This window comes from Buteo buteo, chromosome 4, assembly GCF_964188355.1.
Source record: "Buteo buteo chromosome 4, bButBut1.hap1.1, whole genome shotgun sequence".
NCBI lineage: Eukaryota > Metazoa > Chordata > Aves > Accipitriformes > Accipitridae > Buteo > Buteo buteo.
Genome location: NC_134174.1, coordinates 45,427,323 through 45,449,419, shown reverse-complemented (window position 1 = coordinate 45,449,419; position 22,097 = coordinate 45,427,323). Strand labels below are relative to the sequence as shown.

Here is a 22,097-nt window from a genome sequence, read left to right as displayed (position 1 = left end):
CTCTCAGCTGCTGCTCTGCCTATGATTAGACATTTGATTCTGCTCTTGGTAATGGGCCAGAGTTGTCCTACACACATGTCATGTCAATCTCACCCTCTGTGCCCCCCCACATACACCATGGATCTCTCATCAGAGTGTGGCTGAAAATAGCACACCTCCTGTCTCTCCAGAGCTTTGTCCGACACTCTTAAAGCTGGACGCATTTCAGTAAAAATTTTATTTTCACTTCCCATTCCAAATGCAAATCCTAGTCACCCAGCACTCAGGATTCATTAGTATGAGTTTCAGGCAAGGACATGACACAGCCACAAACTTGTACAAGATCAAATGATAGCACCTGACCCTGAGAAACTGAACAAAACCAGCTTGCAAGTGATGTGTTCTCCACTTGTTTTCTCCGTGCAGCTAGTGTTACTACACAGTAGCACTATCTGTCTGCCCTGAAAACCACAGGCAGACTATAGATGTAATGTGCTCCCTCTGCAGCTTGCAGCTCCCTGGCAACCCCTACGGCCACTCCTAATATTAGACACTGGGACCAGAATAGCCAGGATTAGCTATACAGATGGGATTTAAACAGTTCTCTGCAGGGCACTGCATACAAAGACTCCCCAATGGCCAAGAGAACGGCTTTGCACCCAGGTCATAGAATCATAGAATAGTTTGGGTTGGAAGGGACCTTTAAAGGCCATCTAGTCCAACACTCCCTGCACTGAGCAGTGACATCTTCAACTAGGTCAGGCTGCTCAGAGCCCCGTCCAATGTGACCTTGAATATTTCCAGGGATGGGGCATCTACCACCTCTCTGGGCAACCTGTTCCAGTGTTTCATCACCCTCACTGTAAAAAATGTCTTCCTTATATCTCGTCTAAACCTAGCCTCTTTTAGTTTAAAACCATTACCCCTTGTCCTATCGCTACAAGCCCTACTAAAAAGCCTGACCCCACCTTTCTTAGAAGCCCCCTTTAAGTATTGAAAGGCTGCAGTAAGGTGTCCCTGGAGCCTTCTCTTCTCCAGGCGGAACAACCCCAACTCTCTCAGCCTTTCTTCATAGGAGAGGTGTTCCATCCCTCTGATCATTTTCGTGGCCCTCCTCTGGACCTGCTCAAATAGATCCGTGTCTTCCCTGAACTGAGGAGTCCAGAGCTGGATGCAGTATTCCAGGTGGGGTCTCACCAGGACGGAGTAGAGTCCTTCACTGTCTTCTCTTTAGGACCACGACAGACAAGACCTCTGGGCTATCCCAAGCCACCTTGATCCCTTGGAGTTGCAGGAGAAATAAAATCTATGTTCCCCCTTTGCTACAGGGCTTAAAATGTAATTTTCTGTTCAGATCCCAAGGACAAACTTCTCTCTTCCTTATTCTGCACGCGCGTAGCTCTAGTGACTAACAAGCATCTTGCCAATCCCTGCGATACCCTTGTAACATTCAAAGGACTCAGTTTTGCTGTGACACCATCACTCAGTTGACTCCTCCACTGCCAGTGTTGTAACACCACTCATCCAGCGCTGCTGCATGGAGCTGCTGGCCCCACACCAACAACACGTTACTAGGTAGCAAACAGCTCCTGCACCACCACTGTATTTCGGCGCAAAACTGGCCCTGGGTGCTCCCGTGCCGCAGTCCTTCGCAGGCCGCTGGCGGGACACCCGGCGAGGGGCACCCCGACCAGCGCGGGCTGCGGCTCAGCAGCATTGGGCTGCGGTTGTGCTGCACCGCAGCCATGCCCTCAGCCCGCGACTCAGACGGTTCTCGGACCGGGCAAGCAACCCGAGAAAACGGGCCCCGCGGCTCTGTCTCCCCCCCCCGCGGGCCACAGCCGCCCCGCACCAGCCCTCCCGCTCCACTCGGGGCTCGGGGCCGCCCTGGGCCCACGGGAAGTGCGCGGCGCCCATCGGGCAAGCGCGGCTCTGGCCTCGGGCCGCCCCGCCGACGGCCGCTGCCGCGGCCGCAGCGGCGGCCGGTCCCCGGCCGGCCCGGGGCTGGGCCAGGGTCCGCGGGCGCCGCGGCCCGGCACTTCCGGACGATCGCCCAGCGACACCGCGGAGCGCGAGCACGCCCATCACGCGGCCGCACGGCCGAGGAGCGCGGCGGCAGACGTGCGCCCCCGGAGTGACGTCAGCGCCCGCGGAGCGGAGGCGGTGCGCGAGCTCCCCGCCTCACGGCGCCTGCGCCGCATCCGGGCCCAGCCGGGTGGGGCGCGGTGGCGGCCGGGGGTTGGCGGGCAGTGCGGACGTGGCAGGCAGAGGGCGGGGGAGCGGCGCTTCCGGGGGAGCGGCAGGTCCGGGAACCGGAAGCGGGCCCGGCAGCAGCGCCGGGAGCGGTAGGCAGCGACGGTGAGTGAGGTCGCAGGAGCGGCTCGGGGGTGAGGGCGGGGGACGCTGGGCCTTGCCGGCAGTGGCCGTCCACCGGCGCCCGGGGCGGGCGGCTGGTACCGTGCCTGGCGGCCCGGCTGGGGCCCGCGCCCGAGGCGCCGCTGCCGCCGCTTCCTTCCTCGCCAAGGAGCTGAGGCCTGGCGGCGCCCAGCCGGGTGGCCTGTCGGGCCCGCCGTGCCTGCGCGCCACGCCCGGCCTCTGTAGGGGCTCGGGTGTTCCCCGGTAACGTGTCCGGGCGGGAGCGGCCCGGCCCGGCCCGGCCCGGCCCGGCCCGGCCCCGCGGGTGCCGGCCTTCGGGGCCGGGGCCTTCTCTACCAGGGTATGGGCTGCTCCTAGGGGAGCCGCCGGCATCCCGGTGTGGTGCGGCGAGTCCCGGGGACTACGGGTCGGGCCGTCGCGCCCTGCCGGAGAGGCGAGCGGTTTTTTTTCTGCTCGGGTGCGCTGTGAGGCAGATACCCCCTGTGCAACGTCCCTAATCTCTTATAATCCGCGGATCCTTCCCCCAGTGTTTGTGTTGTGCTGTTCGGATTTCCATTCATTCGAGGCTTGTAAAGGATGGTTGTCCCGTGCGGAGACTTGGTGACCGAGTTTGGCTGCATTTGGTAGTAAAACTGAGCGATTGTGTGTCTGGCGTTGAAGAAGGAAGGAGGAAGGGAATGGAGATGGCATGACAAAAATACAAGCGCAGTCTTGAAAAAGTAGTTCTGTGAGATAGACTCTTGCCTTCCATGTAGATGGTGCTTTAAACGTGTTTGTTTTGTATGGCTGGAGTTCGCTTCACCCTTTCTGAGCAATGCTCTTTGGAGTAGAATGAAGGTAAGTGTAATTTCTTTTTATTCTTGCAATGTACTTGAGTATTTTTCAGTATTTGTGCCTGTTGTCTTACCTCTGAAATCTTTATCAGAGAGACTTTGCAAAACCATCCAGACTGGGCCTCCTCGGTAACTGTCATACCGTAGTTGAAGTTCTGTTTAAACTTACTGGCTGATGGAAGTGGTTGCTGAAACATAGATGAATTGCTTACACCAACATCAGAAGTTATGCATCAGAGTTAATATTTGTACTGTCATGTTAAAATGCAGATTTTTCAGTTTGGTACTCAGTGTTGATTTTTAGCCATTAATGTGATAATTCCATAAAAATGTGTCTAGATCCTTTTCTGTTACAGGGTTCCTTAGTTAACTTCACTAAATGTTGGGGGGGGATGTTAGGGGGAGAGAAATTGCCATACAATACAATGAGACATAACATGCGATGTCTTTTTTTGTTGTTGTTTACAAGCAGTGTAAAATCACACCACTAGAAAGGGAGGTGACTCATTGCTGATTTTGTCCTAAAGTCCTTACTGTTTATGAATATGATGAATATGAAGTTGTCCTGAGTAGGTTTAGGGGACTTTGGCTTTAACCTCCCTGCCCCCCCACCGCCTTCTCATAGAGTAGGTGTTCAGGTTATGGGGTGGATAGGAATATATGTGGCCTAAAACTCCAGAGCCTCTCTCTTCAGAGGAGACTTACCTTCAATCACATATATACACTGTCTGTGGAAGCGTAAGCGTTTATATCCATTTTGTGTGGAAAAGGATCTTCCTTCTGGAACTACCCTTTTCTGCTTGAAGCTGTACCACTCAGGATTGTTTATTGCTATAGACAGACTGTGAAGTGGACATCAATATAAGGAAAATTTCTTCTTAATATGCTGTGACATTCACTCCAAGTTCTAATTTAATGGCTGAAAGCTGAGTTATAGCAGTGAACAGATGTCTAAAGGATTATTTCTTTAATGAGTTTTTTGATGCTTGTACTTCTTTGAATGTTTTCTGCTACTGTAGGACTATATTTTCTTCCTGTAACACTTATTATCAGAAGGAGGGTCAAAAATCCAAGGAAAAATTGATGGTTGGCTAAGGAAGGGCAAGGTACAAAGAGTCACTGAAAGTGATCGACAGCAAGGTCTCCACAGAAACGAGAAGGTGGATGTTTCTTGTTCTTTAGGTTTGAAAAGCTGTGTTAGTGATGAATTGTGAAGATAGAGCTTGTTCTTATATGTTCAGCAAGATTCATTGTTAACATAGAAAGCACTAAAAGGCAGTATAAACTGGGCAGTATGCGTCAGGAAAAGCTAATTCTGAGCTTTTTTGTTTCTTGCAAGTGATGGGAATTGCATAATGCATATTTGTGTAGAGGAAGTCAGAGTACAGAAATTTTGGATGAAGATGGTCAGTGTTACAATGCATGTGAAGAAAACTTGTTTAGTATTATAACATGTTTTTTAGTCTTATTCTGTATATTCCTATTCATCCATTTTTCCTTCTGGCCTCTTCTCTAAACTTTAAACTACTCTTGTACCTTTTCCTAATCAATTATACTTGTGCAAAGTTCACAGAAATGAGTCAGATGACTTCACATGTTGTAACGTGTATGTGGAGGTAGCTAAGGAAGAGAGAAATCTTTCACTGTGATTTTGTTGATGTCATGTTTTCAATGACTCTTGCCTCCACAGGGTTGCTCTCCAGAAGCAACACTCAGTGAGCATTTTTTGAAATCTTTTCTTAAATCTTTATTACAGAGGTAGTGATGTAAATCAGTCCCACCAGGAGACTTAAGTCAACAAGCAGTATAAAATGTTATTGAAGTAAAAATCTGGTGGTGGTGGTGGCAGGGGTTGGAAATAGTGGTAGGTTGAAGGTAAGGTCAAGACTAAGCTTGTTTTTAATTCAGTTTTTAATCTCTTTCACTCTCATGACTTGTATGTTATATGGGACCTTGCCCAAGATGATGAATCAGCATAACAAAACAGGGTTTAATGTGGCCCTTCTTTAGAAGAACATAGAAGTGATTACACCTTAGATGTGAAATGTGATTTTTATGTCCTGAAGCCTGAAAGACCTCTTTGAATCAGCCCAGGAAAGACTGGGCTACAAAAATCTGCTCCAGTACCTGTTGTGTCATGAAGTTCTAGCAGCTAATCTATCTTTTCTTCTCCTGAAAGTGTCTTCAGTGAAAATGTGGTGGCTTCTGGATTTTCACTGATAAACTCAGTTGTCATTTTGAAAAGTTTCATTTGTTTCATTTTGAAAACTATGTGTCTTACACCTCTCATGAACTGTTAAAAAAGATGTTTCTGTCAGTGACTCAAAATGCATAGATGAAGAGAATATTACCTATGGTGTGACAAGTTGAGAATGTGCCCAGGTGCAAAGACAAGACCACCACAAAAACCCAACTGAATTGGAGGGTCAGTTCCAGTAGCTTCGTTTGAATTGATTTGGACAAATGTACCGGAGGCATTTATTATAATGGCCTGAGTGCTTCCAGATCAATTGCCAGTCTCTGACTTCCAGGATGTGAGCTTCTCTTCCAGGATTTTCTGTAAAAAAACAAAACAGGAGTTTCTTGTATCTGAAAAGAACCAAGTGTTCCATGAGTGCTTGTAGAGGAAACAAAAGCAAGGACAACTGCATTTCAGAAGAGTGTTCTTAGCTCCAGAGTCTAGGTCTTTATAAGGGTAGCATAACTTTTGCTACTGCTCCAGAAAGTTGCAGAATGGAACCATTAAAAGCATTGTAAGTAATATCTGAATTGGTCTCTGAGGATGCTGATTGTCCCCTTCTGTCACATCTTTTGGAAATGGTTTTGATTTCTGTGTTCAGAAATTAAGTACAAATATTTCCTTCATTTTCAGCATAATATAGGAGGCCATGTTGTTGGTGGTTTTTTTTTGTTTTGGTTTTTTTAAGGATCAGTCTCCCCAGAAGTTGAAACAAACAAGCCTTTTATTTCCCTGGGACCAGTAAAAAAGGCACTAGCATCTTTCTGAAGGAAAGTAATTTTGCTGTATGCATTTCCTTTAGAAAGCAGTCAAGAACTGATGAGATCAAGCTTTTTGGTTTCAAAAGGGAATTAACAGTGAATCCAGACCATAAAAAATGATGAATATGCAGTTTTCAGTGATTTGGGATATTTGCTGATTGAAACAAGCTCATATGAATCACTAGTTTTTTAAAAAAAAAAAACAGGTCATAAAAACTGCATTGTAGTCTGCTTTGTTTGGATACTAAGAAATCTGGAAACTACTGTAATAGTTAATAGATTTCCACCCACCCCACCCCCAATATTACTGTGTATTTTTCTCCTATCAGTTTGTTGCTGATCAGCACTGTTTTCTGTCTTGTATAACAGCTTTCCAGTATGAATTTTAGCTGTGCAACTATTTTGACCAAAACTTCCATGGTAAACTGCCTTTATACAGAGGAATAGAAAACAGCATAGAGTGACTGCTTCGTGCCTTGCAAGGAAATTTTTTGTTATTTATAGCAATGACCACTTGTCATATTATTTTCCCAATAGCATGAGTCCTTCTTATTTGAGCTTTGTGTATTGTAACTGCTGAGCAGTAATATGATGTTCAACAGCATGTTTTAATATTATGTTTGGCTTAGTTTTGGTAATGTGTTACTACACGCAAAGGAATATCCTCAGTATTTTTATCGAGTCAAACAGCCTGTTTTCTCTGTTTCTCCCTGCCTGGTGTATGTGTTTCATTCCTTCTGTGATTTTTTTTTCCTTCACGTCATAAGACAGCATAAAATTCTCCCTTTCCCCATATCTCTTCAAGTGATTAGGTTTTAATTTATGTATGTATTTTTTGACTGGAGACAAAATGAATGATGTTTCATACAAATAACTTGTACTGGGGGAGAAGGAAAATGGACACTGTCTTCTGCCTTCTTAGAGGTAGATACTCTTGGCCCTGTCCTGTATGGTATTCCACATCAGTGATGAGCAAGCATACCACTAGCCTTACGTTTAGAGGAAGCTGAGCAACCAAAATAATGAAGCAGCCTTGTCCCGAGCTTCAACACCGGGCTTGTTCTTGATTCTTTCTCCTCCTTTCCAGCTCCCTCCTTGATCCTCTGCCAGTATAGAACAAGCACCAGCTAGTGCTATCGTGGAGATTAGCCTGTGCTGGCTGCCACATTGGCTAGCTAAAGCTCTGAGGGATATCTACCTTTCTCTCAGTTCGGACATTGAGTTAGAACCATCTCCTTTGTGTAGCTACTTTTTCCATAGAAAGTGTAGGAAATTATCTCAAAACTCTTTTCGTTTCTAAGACTTGCATTAAATGAGCTTACCTCTTGGTTTCAGTATTATCGTGGAGAGAGAAACAAGCCAACAGATATCGCCCGCTCAAGCGGGAAATACTGATATTCATGTGAGGGAGGGGAGGGAAGGCTGATAAGCCAATAGTGAAAGATCATCAGGTAAGGTCACTTACTGAGTATACACTCAAAACAGTATGTCAGAAGTGGTTTCCAGGGGACATGCTTGAGTTCTTGCCCCATCATGCTTTTTAAAAAAAACAAAACAAAAACAAAAAACAAGAATTAAAAAAGCATGAAAGATTGATCTCCTGCCCTGTAGTAATTCCTTGTTCAAACATTAGATCTGTTTGGGGATTTCTGTAGGTGTAACTTGTGAAGAGTGTCTTGATGATTATAGCTCGGGAGGTATCCTGCAGGATGCTGCTACTTTGCCTGCAGCTCCTCCTGGAGGAAGGACCTGTTTGTAGGAGCAGTGACTAGAAGCCAACTTCCTCATGCACAATCCAATAAGCAATAGTCAGGGGCAGGAAGAAGAGAAAGCAGTCCTCCTTCCTTGGCAGGAAGTCCTGCCCGGATGTTCCAAAGTGTGTGGGTAGAGCAGTCGTGTCGCCACATCCTCCCTTCCCTTTACCCCACCTTTGCAGGAGGAAGTCTACTGCTTTACTGCTTCCACTGAACAGGAGGTGGTCGGGGGTAGGGCTGTGATTGCAATATGGTGACACTGGTTGCCTACCTGGGGAGGAAGAGGTTAACCTGCAGGGGAACTTGGGAAGGGAGCAGGTCCCAAAGTCCAGATTTCCTGGCCCCATAGCTGCTCAGGTTAGATTGTTCTGCAGAACTAAGTCAAAGGTGATGTGGGGAAACCAGAATGTTTAGAAATTACTCTCTTGCTGTCATGTTTATCATGTGTAATCATGTTTAAAAGCACTGTAGGCGGAACAAAAATTCTGTTATACTGTTGTAAGCTGTTGCAAATGATATTATGTTACTTTCAAGAGCAAATTACCTTTAAATATTTAAGATAAGTTCTTTTTCTAAACAAAAGCCCTATCATTACCTTTATACAGCTTGAAGAATAAAAATATAAAACTATTTTTTCCATATAAAGTTTAATATCTAATTTCAGAGTAAGCATTAGAATTCTTAATATTGATGTTTGTCATGTTTACTAGCTACAGGAGGTTAAATATAGTACGTATGTATTATGCTAGCTTTCTTCTCTAAATAATTAGATTGCTCTGTTGTGATATATGTATTTTCCTATTATTCTATATATGGATCTGAAAGAATTTCTGTGTTAATGGTTCTTACAGAGCTGTAGTTATTTTAGTACCTTTGCTGTACAGCTGTGGTGTCAGCTTTTGAAATAATGCTTTGACATCATATTTTTGGTAATGTGATGAACCAACCTGAGCAATGTTTGGCATACTCTAATCAACGTATAGGTAAAACAGCTCAGGTGTTTGCTACCCGCTTGAGTTAAGCTGTGGATTCCTCATTGGGATTTGCCTCAACTGGCTGGTGGCTGTTGCAGCTGTATGTCTCCTCTGTGTTAAGATTTACTGTGTATCTTTAACGCACAGTTCATCATAGAGTTTGGAGCAAAATATGAGGGCAACATTCGTTATTTGCTTTACCGTACCTTTGCATTTTTATATAAATTGGAAGTTTTTAGTAAAAATTAAGTTGTTCTAAGCACACATTTCTTTACAGTGTTAGTGTAGATAGTCTTAGCTGAAGAGGGTAACAGTGACATATGGAGTGTCCAAAAGAGTACAGGGGATGCAAAATATCCCTGAGAAATAGGCCGGGAGGGAATCTCCTGCCCATGAAGTCATCTCCTTGGTTTTCCACAACTCAGGGGTTCTGTGGTTTATCTGCTTGCTTGGTACTGTGGTTTTGTAAGAATTGCCTGCTTGGTTTGGGGTCTCCCAATGCTGTTTCTGTTTTTCTCTTGATAAAGTTAGTCAATCTCTTTAGACAGTTAATTAGCAGAATTGGGAATCTGCCTGTTAGGCAAGATTTCTTGCATAACTTTGCTAAGAAACATCTTTCCTGTCTCTGATGCTTTGTTTCAGATATTACACTTTTGTATAACTCCTTTAGTGACATCTTTGCCTGTGATGCTTTTCCATTTTGAACATCTTTCTTAGGAGAACATGCTGCTTTTGCAATATCTTAGTTTTCTGAAATCTATGTACATAACAAGGACTTTAAATCATCTATTTAAAAAAAAAAAAAAAAAGGCCAAAACCCCCTATATAGGTCCTGTTCTGGATTCTATCAAACACTTCAAGAAGCAGCCTTTGCAGATGGTGAAGTGTGTGTTGCCCGTACCAAGGAAACATGATCAAGTAGACTAACATAGAGATGAAAGCTGAACTTGTTCAGTGTTATTGAAGTGTTGTGTTAAGGAATCTCTCATCTATGTCGTGAAATCTGTTTTCTGTTGGTCTGCTGTTCTGTGAGGTTGAAGTAGTTCGTAAGGTGTCTCAGCAAGTTTGGTAATCATCTGCTATGAAATGGCAAATTATGGTATCTTTTTCTAAGATGATCATCACAAGTCTAACCAGGATGAAGCAGTGAATAAGTTGATTAGAAAACATAGTTTCTGAAAATATTGCTTTCTAACTAGCTGTTGTAAAGATTTTATCTTAGTTGAAAAAATTGCTGTGCAAGAGTAAATTACCATTAATGTCTTACCTTCCCTAGTATCTCAGGAGCTTTCATTTCTGTGAAAACAGTTGGGAAGTTGGCCAGTTTCGTTTTATGTCTGCTAAAAGCCACTTTTCCCCCCACTTTTTGCAGGTGAGATTAGTTTGGGGATGTGAATACAATGAGTGTAAACCAGCAAGCTCACACAGGGCCTCCTTACGGGCAACCTCAGCCTGGATATCAGGGATACCAGCAGCCTGCCTACGGAGGACAGCCATTGCCAGGGGTTCCTCAATCGCAATATGGAGCTTATAATGGTCCGATGCCAGGATATCAACAGCCAGTCCCTCCACAAGGTACTTCTCAGTCAAAACTTAATGATTGATAACCTGTGAATTGTTGCGTGCATGGAATTTTTTTCTGTATGCTTCCTACTGTTAGTCTTTATTTTGTGGTAGCAATTATCTTTTCTTCTGTATGTAGCTTACATGATGTTAAAAATCATGTTCTTCCTGTACATTCTGAGGTTATTGTTCTGTTATTTGTCCATTTTAGTAGGGCTTACTCTTAATAGCTCATAAAACTAACATGTTGAGAAGTACAGCCTGCTTTTTTTCTGTATGTCTCTGCTCCCATGGTACTGAAGCACCTGACTAGGACACTCTTCCTGATGAGGTTATGCTGAGCGGCAGCAGTTAGGGACTGTAACAATTTATAACTGAGACTGCCTTTTGTTATTGTGTGGAAAGCTCTGCACTCCATCCTGAAAGATTATACATACAACTTTAGGCAGAAAGCGTATTTGGAGCTACTTTCTCTAAAGCCTTTAAAATCAATAGAAAGTTTTTGGACATGTGGCAAGCTAATGTGTTCCAGAATTTCCCTGGTTCTGCAGGATCATATCACTTGTTGGTTTTGTATAAAAAAAAAAAAGGAAAGAAAGAAAGAAACAAAGTAGTTCAGCTTTTCTTTCCTGTTTTCAAAAGAAAGGATAATTTAAAATAATGAAAGAACTTTAGGAGTCTTTGTTTCCAAGTACCTGAATTGCTTTGGGAGATCAGTAGTGACTTTAACATCTGAAATGTAGAAGAGAAAATACTATTGCATTGAGTAGAAGTGGTTTTTGCCTTTCAAAATCATGTGGATGGATTCAGATAAGCACAACATGAACTTCCACTCTGAAATGTTTGTTTAGATTTCAGATTGGTATTCTAAGGAAAAGAGGAATATGCTAATCATGCTAATGGTGTCTCTCTTATTCTCCCCTCCAAGTACATCTTGAATTTTTTGCAGCTTCTTGAATTTTAAACCAAACTCAATGAGAAGGATAGAACAATCGAAGTGCCTATAGTTGTCCTGAAACTAACAGAAGTGGGAGACTTAAATTTGGGAGCTGAATAATTACCCTGTTGGGCTTTTCGTCTGGAGTTAGCAGGGTAGTGGAGCAGAAGAAGAGTTAGTGTGGTGTGCTAAAGAATGGGTTATTCAATTGCTGCATCTTCCTTTTCTTTCCTTAATCCTCTTCTTCCTCTCCTCTCAATAAATCTCTTCCAACAGCACTTTTAATCTGTGAATTTTGAACTAATTTCACAGAAGGCTTAAATTCCTATAAAAGTAATGAAGATCAGCACTGGGCAGAGGAAAGAAACCCTGCTTCCTGGGAAGACCGATGCAGAGCTCAGCCATTGAGTGCTGTGTCACTGCTCAATGTAGCCATTGACTAACTAGTGTTTCCTGTCCCATGGAAGGAATGTGGAGAAATTGGACTTGCTTCAGTGAGGGAGAGAAGGAGATTCAAGAAGGACAAAGATTACTACAGATTTGTTGGAAAAGTTTCATCAGTGCAGCTATTAACAGAAAACAGGTTTTGGTTGTTGGCAGTGTGAAGAATCTTAAGGATGTTTGTGAAAAGAAACTGATAAGCATCTTCCATCAGATACTTCAAGAACTTTTTAGACTTTACAAGTCTGAAAAGCATTTCTTTTAAGGGAGCAAACTCTTTTCCTTCTGAATTATTTCTGGTTTGCCTTTTTTAATTTTAGAACAACAGAAATGTGGTTCATGACACTCAGTAAGGACATACCTAGAAAGCTTGATAACATGCATATAAACTTGTGCAGATTAAAAATGCAGATTTTTGTTTGTGCCAGTAATGATTAAAAGGTAGTGTGACACTGAGGGCAACAAGGTGGTCTTGTTTGGACAACAAAAATTTATTGCACTACTCTTTAGTATCTCATGTACTTTATTGATATATCAGGCAAAGACCATCCATGGTTTGTGGACATTTCTCTTCCAACTTTTCTTCTGAGACCATCCTTCCTAGACTTAGCAGACTGTATTAAGGAAATGACAGTTGTCAAGTTGTGCATTCTGGACCTGATTCCTATCTTTAGAGGGAAGGAATGTAAAATTCAGAGCACTAGCACAACAGCCAGAAGTTGACCAGTTGATAGCTGCTGAATATGACATCCAGTTGGAAGAGAGTGGCAAACAATGCATTATCAAAGAGAGCAGACAGGTGATAGTGAAGATGGTGACAGTTATCCTTTCTATTCCCATTATGTTTATTGCAGGTCTTTGTAGCAAGACCTGTTGCAGCTGCATAATGTAGAGGAGAGAGAATTAATTTCAGAGGCACTAGAGTGACAGGAATTTAGTGAACACTGAGGAGTAAAAGGAAAACTGCCAATGTTATTCTGTGATCTCAAAGCAGATGTCTTAGGGATTTATTTTAAAAATAACAATAAAATTGCTTGGAGGACTGAGTGGAGAAGTGTTGGGAGCAGATGCCATCCTCAGTCAGGGAGTCTTTAGCATCTGATCTGTGACAAACCCCAGCTCTAACTAATGGAAACGTGGGAATGCTGTGCCAGTGATGCTAGTCTTACTTGGGACCAGAAGCGGAGTACTGTGCTGCTAGCTGAAAATAGCTGCTTCTTGCTATGAGTATGTTGAAAGAGCCAAGACAACTTTTTACCAGTCTTTCAGTCAGTCTGTTGGTTTCCTTCTGATGAGGTTGTGCAGTTGAAAGTGCAAATGCAATTATCTGAATACCAGTAACAATTAGGCTGCCACTGGATTGTTTTACATAGACTCAGTTTACGATAGTATTAACACTTGTATTAATGTTGATATATGAACTGTGTTGGTGATTGATGTTATGCGTTGTAGAAAAGTGAGATTTTATGTATATGATATTTTCTGCACTGCAGACTGTCCTCAGCATTGGAAATACTCTCTCTTGGTTCTTTCTCTCAAGCTTGATTTACTGGTGTATTCTGTCTTTCCAGGTTATTTTCCTTCCTTGGGGTTCCCTTCGAAGGGCTCTCCTGTATCTCTCAACTCTGACACTTCTTCTCTTGCACCTAATTTCATAGGTAAATGGTGTCCTTTCTGTGGGAGTATTTGTGCTGTGCCACTTCTTCTGTGCCAAGTTCCCATTTAATATGGATATTTATCTCAAAGGTGTGGGTACCTGGTTATTCAGGCAGAGGTGGGTAGGACACTTCCCAATCTATTTGTAGGCAGCACTCCAGAAACATAAATAGGATATGAAGAAATAGTCCTAGTAGAAATCTCTTATGCAGATTCATAGGTAAAACCTGACTTGTGACTAATGTTTTCTGAAGAATTGTTCCAAAACCTGAATTGGCCCATTCAGGTTTTGTCAGGGGGAATCCTTAGTTTAAAAGAGTGCAGTCTCCCACTTGAGAGAGAACTAAAACGTGAGGTTTGAAATTATAGCATTGCAAGGAAGAAACAAAAAATCTCCCCAAGCACCAGGAGGTTATTGGAAGTCATGAGATTTTTGTAACTTGGGCCTTCATTTAAGGGGAAAAAAAGGTTTTTAGCTTCTTTGGCTATAGCATAGAAACCAAATATATGTTAGGAGTAATTATGATTCCAAAAGCTGTGGCTTGAAGAAGGAAATACTTTTGCAAAGCTAGCAATCAAGATGTAAGAATTAAAAACACTGCAAGAAATCATACTGTATTTTTCCTTCTTTCCAACTAGTGGTATTTTGAAAGAGCTATTTCCAGCAGCATCAATTTGCTTAGAAGAGTAGGGTGTCAGAACTGGGCCAAGACCGTATAGTCTCGGGGCTTTGAGTAAAATCACAGGCATTTCCCATTTTGCTGTAATCTACCTCCATTTTGAGGTCTGTGATGAGTAAGAGCAATATCTCAAAGGTGTTGAAGGGGACCTTCAGGATTCTTCAAGACTAATGAATCTTAAGCTAATAAACCACTAGATATTCATACCTGTTCAAGTGAATTTTTTTCAGTGGCTATTTGAGCAGTCTGTGGTAATAGTTACAGAAATATATTTGTGACAAGAACTAGAAAAAGAAGACTTCAGAAGCTTTTTCTGAAGTAAGGATGTATTTGTCAAATTGTATGCCTGTTAAAGTTGAGGGGGAAAAAGTTAACTTAATGTAAAAAAAAATAAAATGTAGGATCCCTCCAGGAATTGCATTAAATATGCTTTCAGAGACAAATGATAACAATGCCAAACAGTTTACATGTACTATCAAAAGAAAGAGATTCCAATATAGATGAAAGTATATCAAATTAAGTGAAAAGGTATCACAAAAGACATTCAGAAATAGAAATGCCACACAACATACAAATAGAGAACAGGAAATGCTTAGCCAGAGGAACAGTAAGATCAAGGTGCTGTAACAGTGGTTTAGAAAAGACAAGATTTAAGGAGATGAAGGTATATAAAATAATAAATGTCTCTGGAAATAATTAAGTCCTAAGTCTCAAAATGAAGAACAGGAAGAGGTTTAGTAATAAAGAAAAAAGCCCCAAGAAGTTACCGATTATTCATACAAGGTCTAGTTAATTTCTTCCTTGAATTTACATCCACAAGCTTACTAAGAATTACATGTAGCAGATAAGGTAAAAATATATATGAGTTGAAACCTCATGCTCTGGTGTATAAATTTATACTGTAGAATTGAGAAATGGCTTCTCTTATTTCCTATTTCATAATGGTTCCTCACAAGAAGGTTTCAGAGTCCCTTTTAAACTTGTCACGCCAGTCACTGTCAGAGAGATATAACAGTGTGTATGTGCTGCCCTGGTCTCATGGGGCAGTTTAGTAATCTGTATTTAACGATACCCCATATGTGAAATATGTTCCCTTGTGGTTAGCAGGCAGGGTCATATGGTTGTTCTGATTGTCAGCATTTTTAACATGATATCATTACAATAGAAGTTTATATTATCTTTTTTGGAAGTAGTCACTGCAGTTGGTCTGCTGGTATTGAATCCAGCATTGTGTGGTCTGTGGAAAGTGCGAATACTTGTTTCTGAGGCAAATATGTTTGGGCTGTGCCTGAAGCAGTTCAGTCTCAAAGATGAGGAAATATTTGCATTAGCCTCCAACCTTGAGAGGCTGGGAAGAACAGTCTGTGGTGGCCGCCATTATGTTATATTTAAAGCAGTTAGATGTAATTTTTGAAAACTGAATCTTCTCACGTAACCTGCTTACCTTTCAAGTAGGGAAAATTGACCTGTAAGGAACACTAGGTTCCATGTGAATACTCTCCTTGGTCTGGATAAAAATAATTGGACTTGGAGGGAGAAGAATGTAATACCTTACTCGTAAGATAATGATTTTTTCTTTATCAAAAGATTAAATTGTCTTTTGAAGACCCTCCACAGTACATATTTTCTACTTGGTCTGTGTGGAGATGGTGACTAGTGACACTGGCTAAAAATATTTGTGCTTTCAGTTTAGCTACTTCTAATATAGTTGTATAAATTATTTGTTGCTCATGGAGTATTGATAAATCACTTTGGCCACCACTAAACTGTTTTCTGCACTTTTTTTATTTCCCAGATTTTTCCTGGTAATTGGTTCAAGGCCTTGTTTCTGTGAGTAATTTGTGGTTGGTTTTTTTTTGGTTGTTTTTTTTTTTTTTTTTCCTTATGTCTGTAGGTTCATTAAGAGCCCCTCCAACATCTGGAGCTCCCCCTCCAGCCTCTGGGGCATCTCTTTCTTCTGGCCACCTGGCATACAGTCAGTTTGGACACGGAGATGTGCAGAATGGGATTCCAGCCTCGGCAGTCCCGATGCAGAGGTACATACAAGAGCAAATCATAACAAAGGCCTGCCTTAGTAGACCTATGCTAGCTGTAGACCTTTTAGGGGCCAAAACAAATGAAATGCTTTGTTTTTCCTGTGGTGGACATTGACTTTCTTTATTGCTTCCTTATTGTTCTGGAACAACATTTTGCCATAGGGGTATTTGTTAGACAATAAGAATCTTGGAGGATGAAAAACTTCTGGAAGGATGTGAGCTGATGCCAGTGACAGATCAAAATCACTTCTCCAAAGGTTTTCTTTGTGGTGGTCATTTTCCCATAAGGAATTTTCAGGTTCCCATAATCTGTCTTGTTTTAATACAGTTGCATCCACACAGCCGTAGTATTTGATTCCTTGGCAGTGTGAACTGATCTCTGGAGCATGTTGCTGTCTGTCATTACTGAGTAATTCCTTAGTATTGATTCTGGGTCCTTTTCTGTCCATTATGGATCCCTGAGTTATCTTCATCTAAAGCTCTTGGGCATCATCTCTGGAAAGATACTGCCATTACCTCTGTGGTGAAAGTAGCAACAGTCCTCACTGCTTCATTCTGATTACTGGTTGTGGGGAAAGGTAGTTGTTTTTGTTTTCCTTTTGGTTAAGCTCAGCACTGTCAGCTGGAGAGTCCAAATCCTTTGAGCGACAGAGCATTCTTACATAGCTGTGCAGGCCTTAGTGTTGCTCACCCTGTAGATTCTGTTGCAGTATTTCTGATTTGTTGCAATAACTAAAATGGAATTAACAAAAACAATGCTATAAACACAGAATTTCTATTTAAGAACTAATAGATTTTTTTTTTTTATGAAAGGGATTCAGAGCCATGCAGGATATGTAACTATTTTTCCAAAACTGAGCTACAGTGCTTCATGTAAATAATTGAGATCCAGCTAGTGTTTATGTGGTAGAACAGTTTCAAAAGGCACAGAGAATTGTAACTGCTTGTATAATGGGGAATCCAGTGAAGTTTCTTATCTTCTTTCTCAGGCCACCTGCTTCTCAGCCGTTTCTGCCAGGCTCAGCACCCACACCTGTCAGCCAGACAGCTACGTTCCAGCAATATGGTCCACCCCCAGCAAGTGTACAGCAGCTCAGCAATCACATGGCAGGGATGACAATTGGCAGTACTACAGCCTCTGCTCCTTCCCCAGTTGGACTGGGCTATGGTGAGGTTTCCTGGCTACAGAAATATGCTATTGCTTTTCATTTATGCTAATAATTTCATAAAAGATTTGCTCTTATCAATGATTCATTACCATATGGTGATGGGAATTCTCTGGGTCTTGACATCTGCCATAGTAAACGGTAGTTTCCTTGACTGATAAGGTCATTATCGGGGAAAAGAAGAACTGAGACTATTGTTGGGGACGGTGCAGGAAGTACTGCAGGACGTGAGTAACAAAAGAAAGCAATAATATTTCTCCTCAACTAGGTGAATCTTGGTGTGAAACACAAAACCAGTCTATTCCTAAGTAAGCTGTTGGAGTCTACATGTCTTGCCACTGTTATGCAGTAGTCCAGTCAAAAAAAAAAAAAAAAAAAGAAGGGAAAAGAACTTGGTAAATCACAAAGGGCTGAAATTACTCTGACTGATTGTGTGAAGGGGTTTACTGGAAGTTGAGAAGAAACTTACTTAAAAAGTATAAACTGAATTTAGATATCGTGTTTTATTGTATTAGATCTACAGTCCCACCGCTGTAGATTACAGGATTTTATTTTATTTTTTTTAATTGAAGACTAGAGATTTGTCTTTAGTATGTATAAGCTGGTCTCCATGAAGCTCAAAACCATTCTTGAACTACAGGCTCCAACTTAGTGTGGAGTTCAAGATATAAACTTATTTCAGTTCAAGAAATCAGTAGACAGGCTTTTCATGGTTCTTGTTTGGCATACTCCTGGCTTTGCTTCTTTTTTCTGGCCATGAATCCTGAAGTGTATTCTGATTATGTAAAATAAGAAGCTCAGACTTTGAGAGAGAGAGAGGACAATGAAGGAACTATCAAGTTTCAGATCCCTTGGAGAAGTTTCAGCGCTCCGATCAATTTAGGAGGGTGTTCACTTAAGGTTTGTCTCTTAGTAGTGCCAAGTCCATCTAAAGACAAGGAAGTGGTAGACCTATTTAGATGATCCTAGAGCAAATGGCTTTTGCTTGCATCTTAATTGTCTTGAGGATAGAAGAAAATGGTGTTATATCTTCTTCTTATCAGGTCCCCCAACATCGGTTCCCCCAGTCTCAGGAAGCTTTAGTGCAACAGGATCTGGTCTCTACACACCTTACACTGCGAGCCAAGGACCCTCTCCTACCAGTGTGTCTCAGGGTCTTCCTTTGGCACAGCCTCTGTTTCCTGGTCAACTGATGTCAACTCAACGCCTACCTACTCAAGTCCCTGGTTTTGCCCCACCTCCCTCTTCTGCAGGGATTGGACCTTCCTCTTACCCTCCTAGCACAGGTGCCCCAAGGCCACCTACCATGCCAGGCCCACCACTGCCTGGGCAGACAGTTGCTGGACCACCAACGTCCCAGCCTAATCATGTATCCTCACCACCACCTCCATCAACTATGTCAGGGCTGCACCCTGGGCCTCCCATGAGTGGCCTCCATGGACCACCTCCTCCCACTCATCCTCCTCAGCCAGGATACCAAATGCAGCAGAACGGTGAGTATTCCTAGTATAGGAATTGTGAGTCATGTGTGTTCTCTGTGTGCTGCAAACTGAGAACTGGATTTCAGGTTTGTTACTTGTGCGCTTCTGGCTGCACTTCAAAGCTTTCTTCTTGTTTCCTTGTGGTCCTGTCTGAAGGACAAATCCAAGCTAAACAATAGGATGTGTCATTCTAAGATACTTGTCATACAGATTTTAATCAGATTAATGTAACTAAAGGAATCCTAGCTTACTTGGCCAAAAAGTTGTTTAGTAATTAGTACCATAATACTACAAGAATTTGTGATCAAAATTTTATGATCTTTAAATTGATGTCTGCACCCTCATCTGTTCGAAAGTAGAGATTTGAAATTCTGCAAAGCCTTATCTTTTTTTTTTTAAGATTTGTGGCAAGTGTGCATATACAACCTGTATGAGAGGAAGTTGTTAAACATTGAAAAGGAGTTGCTACTTCTTCTTCTTTAATTAGCAAAACTGTGTATTTTTATCCTTTTAGAACCTTTTACATTTTGTGTGTGCTTAGAAGTATTATCAGTTAAGCTTTCTGAATTACAAACAGTTTTGGTTGATTTTTAATCAGTAACATTTACAGATAGCTAGGATAAAGTAATCAGGTGCAAGTGTCAGGATTGAGAATCCCATCCCCCATGCAGCTTTACACGACTGGCCAGGTAAATTACTTAAAAATATCTGTCCAAATTGCTGTGAACTCTAAAAACACTAATGGGGTAAATCATGCTGTTATTCCATAACTGACTGAAATTGTCTAAAGTAATATGAAATAACTTCATGTAGTTACAAAACAAAAGAGATAATCACACATTAACTTATTACTGTAATTTCAGACAAGCCAAAACTGCCTGAAAGAACTCCTTGCATACCTTTAGTTTGAGGAATTATGAGTCATCCACTAGCTTATTTGGCTGTTCTGTGTGCGCTTTCTATTAGGCAGTTCTGCAATTTAACTTAAATGTTCATAGTGCCTGATCTTAATGTGTATTGTAATCGTATTATTCTAAAAATAGTTATGTTAGTCTAAAAATCTGTTTCCTTAAGTCTGGTTTTAAGGAGGACTGTATCCATCAATTTATTGGATTATTGATAGAGATGTACGGTCTAAACTGAAACACTGTGATAAATATGTTTAATCCTAATTAACTGAAAAGCACATGACTTTCTTTTTCTTTTTTTTTTTTTTTGACGATGACAGGAAAAGTGGCAAGTACCTAATAAGGAAACACCTAGTATTAGCCATTGTTTGATTTTGCTGTCCCTTTCTTGTAAGGTTCCTTTGGGCAGGTGAGGGGTCCCCAACCAAACTATGGAGGAGCCTATCCAGGAACACCAAATTATGGAAGTCAACCTGGACCACCACCTCCACCAAAACGCTTGGATCCAGATTCCATTCCTAGCCCTGTAAGCTTACTTTGTTCTTACCAGTGTGAGTTCTTCCATAGTGTCTTTACATAAAACAGAACTGACAAAGACCAAAGCTGAAAACAGGTTTCTCATTCCAAAGAACATCAGTCTGTTTTCCTGCTTACTTTTCTGTCATATATCCAGCTTCAGTCTTATCTTATGAATAAGCCCAGAAGCAGTATTTTTCTTCGTGACTACAGAAAGGCACTGCACATGCAAATCAATGCTCTAATTCCTCAGGTCTTTTTCTGTACTATGTTATATTTTGAGAATCCTTGACGGCTTTGATTAAACTTGTTTCTCCATTTCTGGATTCCTTCTTAATGACTTTCCAAGGTGAACTAACTTCAGGTTTTGAGGTGACAGTCTATGAACCGTATGATCCACGTTTAAAATATGGTTAATAGATAATTGTAGTGCTTTTTCTTTCCTTTTTGCTATAATCTGTCAAAAAGCTGGTTAGCGTTTTTGGGGGTCATTAAGTCATGACACTACTTCAGTCAAATATGGACAACTTCTCAAATTGGGATTATCTTTCAGAATGGAGATTCTGAGAAAGGACGAGCAGTGATGTGTAATGGTTAGCAATGATGAGTAATATTAAGCCTGGTGGTATTATGGCCACTAGTCTACTGTGCTGTTCTTTCTACTGCTGCTGATGCTGTTCTGTTACTGTCTCAGAAGGCCACAGTCATTTGATAATAGGAAACCTTTCCAGTGCAGTGCTGGCGATCGCTTTACTTCAAAACTATAAAAATAATGTAGAGTTACATCTTAGGTCTGGACTGGTGCTGTTCAGAAGTTATTGCTATTCAAAAAAGATTATCTGTTTAGACTCCAAAGTTTATGACCGTATTTTTTTGTAGAATATAAGAAGCCTTTAGTTGCTTGTCTGCTTCTCTTCTCTTACACTAAATGAGATCTCAAATGGCTTGTATCAGTTGCCTTCATTTTAGCATGTTCTTAAAGCATAAATCCCCAATTTCTAACCAAAATGAGCACATGAGCCACTACCTCTGTTAGCAATGTGTTCAGAGCCCAAGCCCAATATACTGGCGAGGCTGGTTTTGGGATCCATGTATGCTGCAGAAGCTGATGTTTCCTGTTGCATGAACCAATGTCTAAATGTATCTAATTCCAGTGCTACAGGTTTGGGTAGAGAGAAGTAACACTGTTACTTTTTGGTTTATTCTCTTTTTCTTTTTTCTTTTTCTTTTCTTTTTTTTTTTTTTGTGGCACTCTTTTTATTTTTTTTAAAAAAAGCAACTTAATGAGCTGCCACCTCAGCAGAAACCCAGGCACAGAATAGACCCAGATGCAATTCCTAGTCCAGTAAGTGTTGTATATGTCAATTGTAGTCTGTGTGTTGGTGACCATCTGTGCATGCCTGAAACCTGAACTTCACCTCACTAACCCACCATCATTAATCCTTTACCCTTTCCTTGCTGTCTTCTGCTTGCCTTATCAAAATGAGTAACATTACACCACAAGAGGTTGTTAAAATCTTCTCTTCTTTGATGAATGGTGAGGCAATAGAAAGCAGACTGTTTCAGAAACAGATCATGAAGAATGTCTCCCCTCACTTCGTCTGATCTTTAGAATATCTCCTTCATCAGATTCCAACTGGCATTTTCAGTGTAAGCCATCAGTATAATTGTCCATAGAATGTGTGTCTCATGTTAATGTACACACAGCATGAGCCTTTGTAGGCATGTTTTCTACCAGTTTTGAACAGAATTTGATTACTGTTCTTGTTGATATACCAGTACCAGGCTAATGCTTTG

The 22,097-nt window shown here is 41.6% G+C and overlaps 1 protein-coding gene across 4 annotated transcripts in view; it reads left to right on the top strand.

The window, feature by feature from the left end:
• The first annotated feature begins 2,242 nt into the window (after nt 1-2,242).
• Nucleotides 2,243-22,097, top strand: part of SEC24C (SEC24 homolog C, COPII coat complex component) — a 38,960-nt gene continuing 19,105 nt past the window's right edge. Inside the window, exons 1-8 of one of the 4 annotated variants that reach the window (XM_075025782.1) lie at nt 2,243-2,337; nt 10,289-10,491; nt 13,429-13,515; nt 16,088-16,229; nt 17,219-17,397; nt 18,439-18,888; nt 20,180-20,310; nt 21,577-21,645. In XM_075025782.1, the coding sequence (XP_074881883.1) occupies nt 10,317-10,491; nt 13,429-13,515; nt 16,088-16,229; nt 17,219-17,397; nt 18,439-18,888; nt 20,180-20,310; nt 21,577-21,645 (1,233 nt within the window). In that variant the 5' untranslated portion in view covers nt 2,243-2,337; nt 10,289-10,316. Of the gene's footprint in view, nt 2,338-2,904; nt 3,193-10,288; nt 10,492-13,428; nt 13,516-16,087; nt 16,230-17,218; nt 17,398-18,438; nt 18,889-20,179; nt 20,311-21,576; nt 21,646-22,097 lie in introns of those variants that run through there. The other 3 variants (XM_075025783.1, XM_075025786.1, XM_075025784.1) reach the window with 3 other exon arrangements.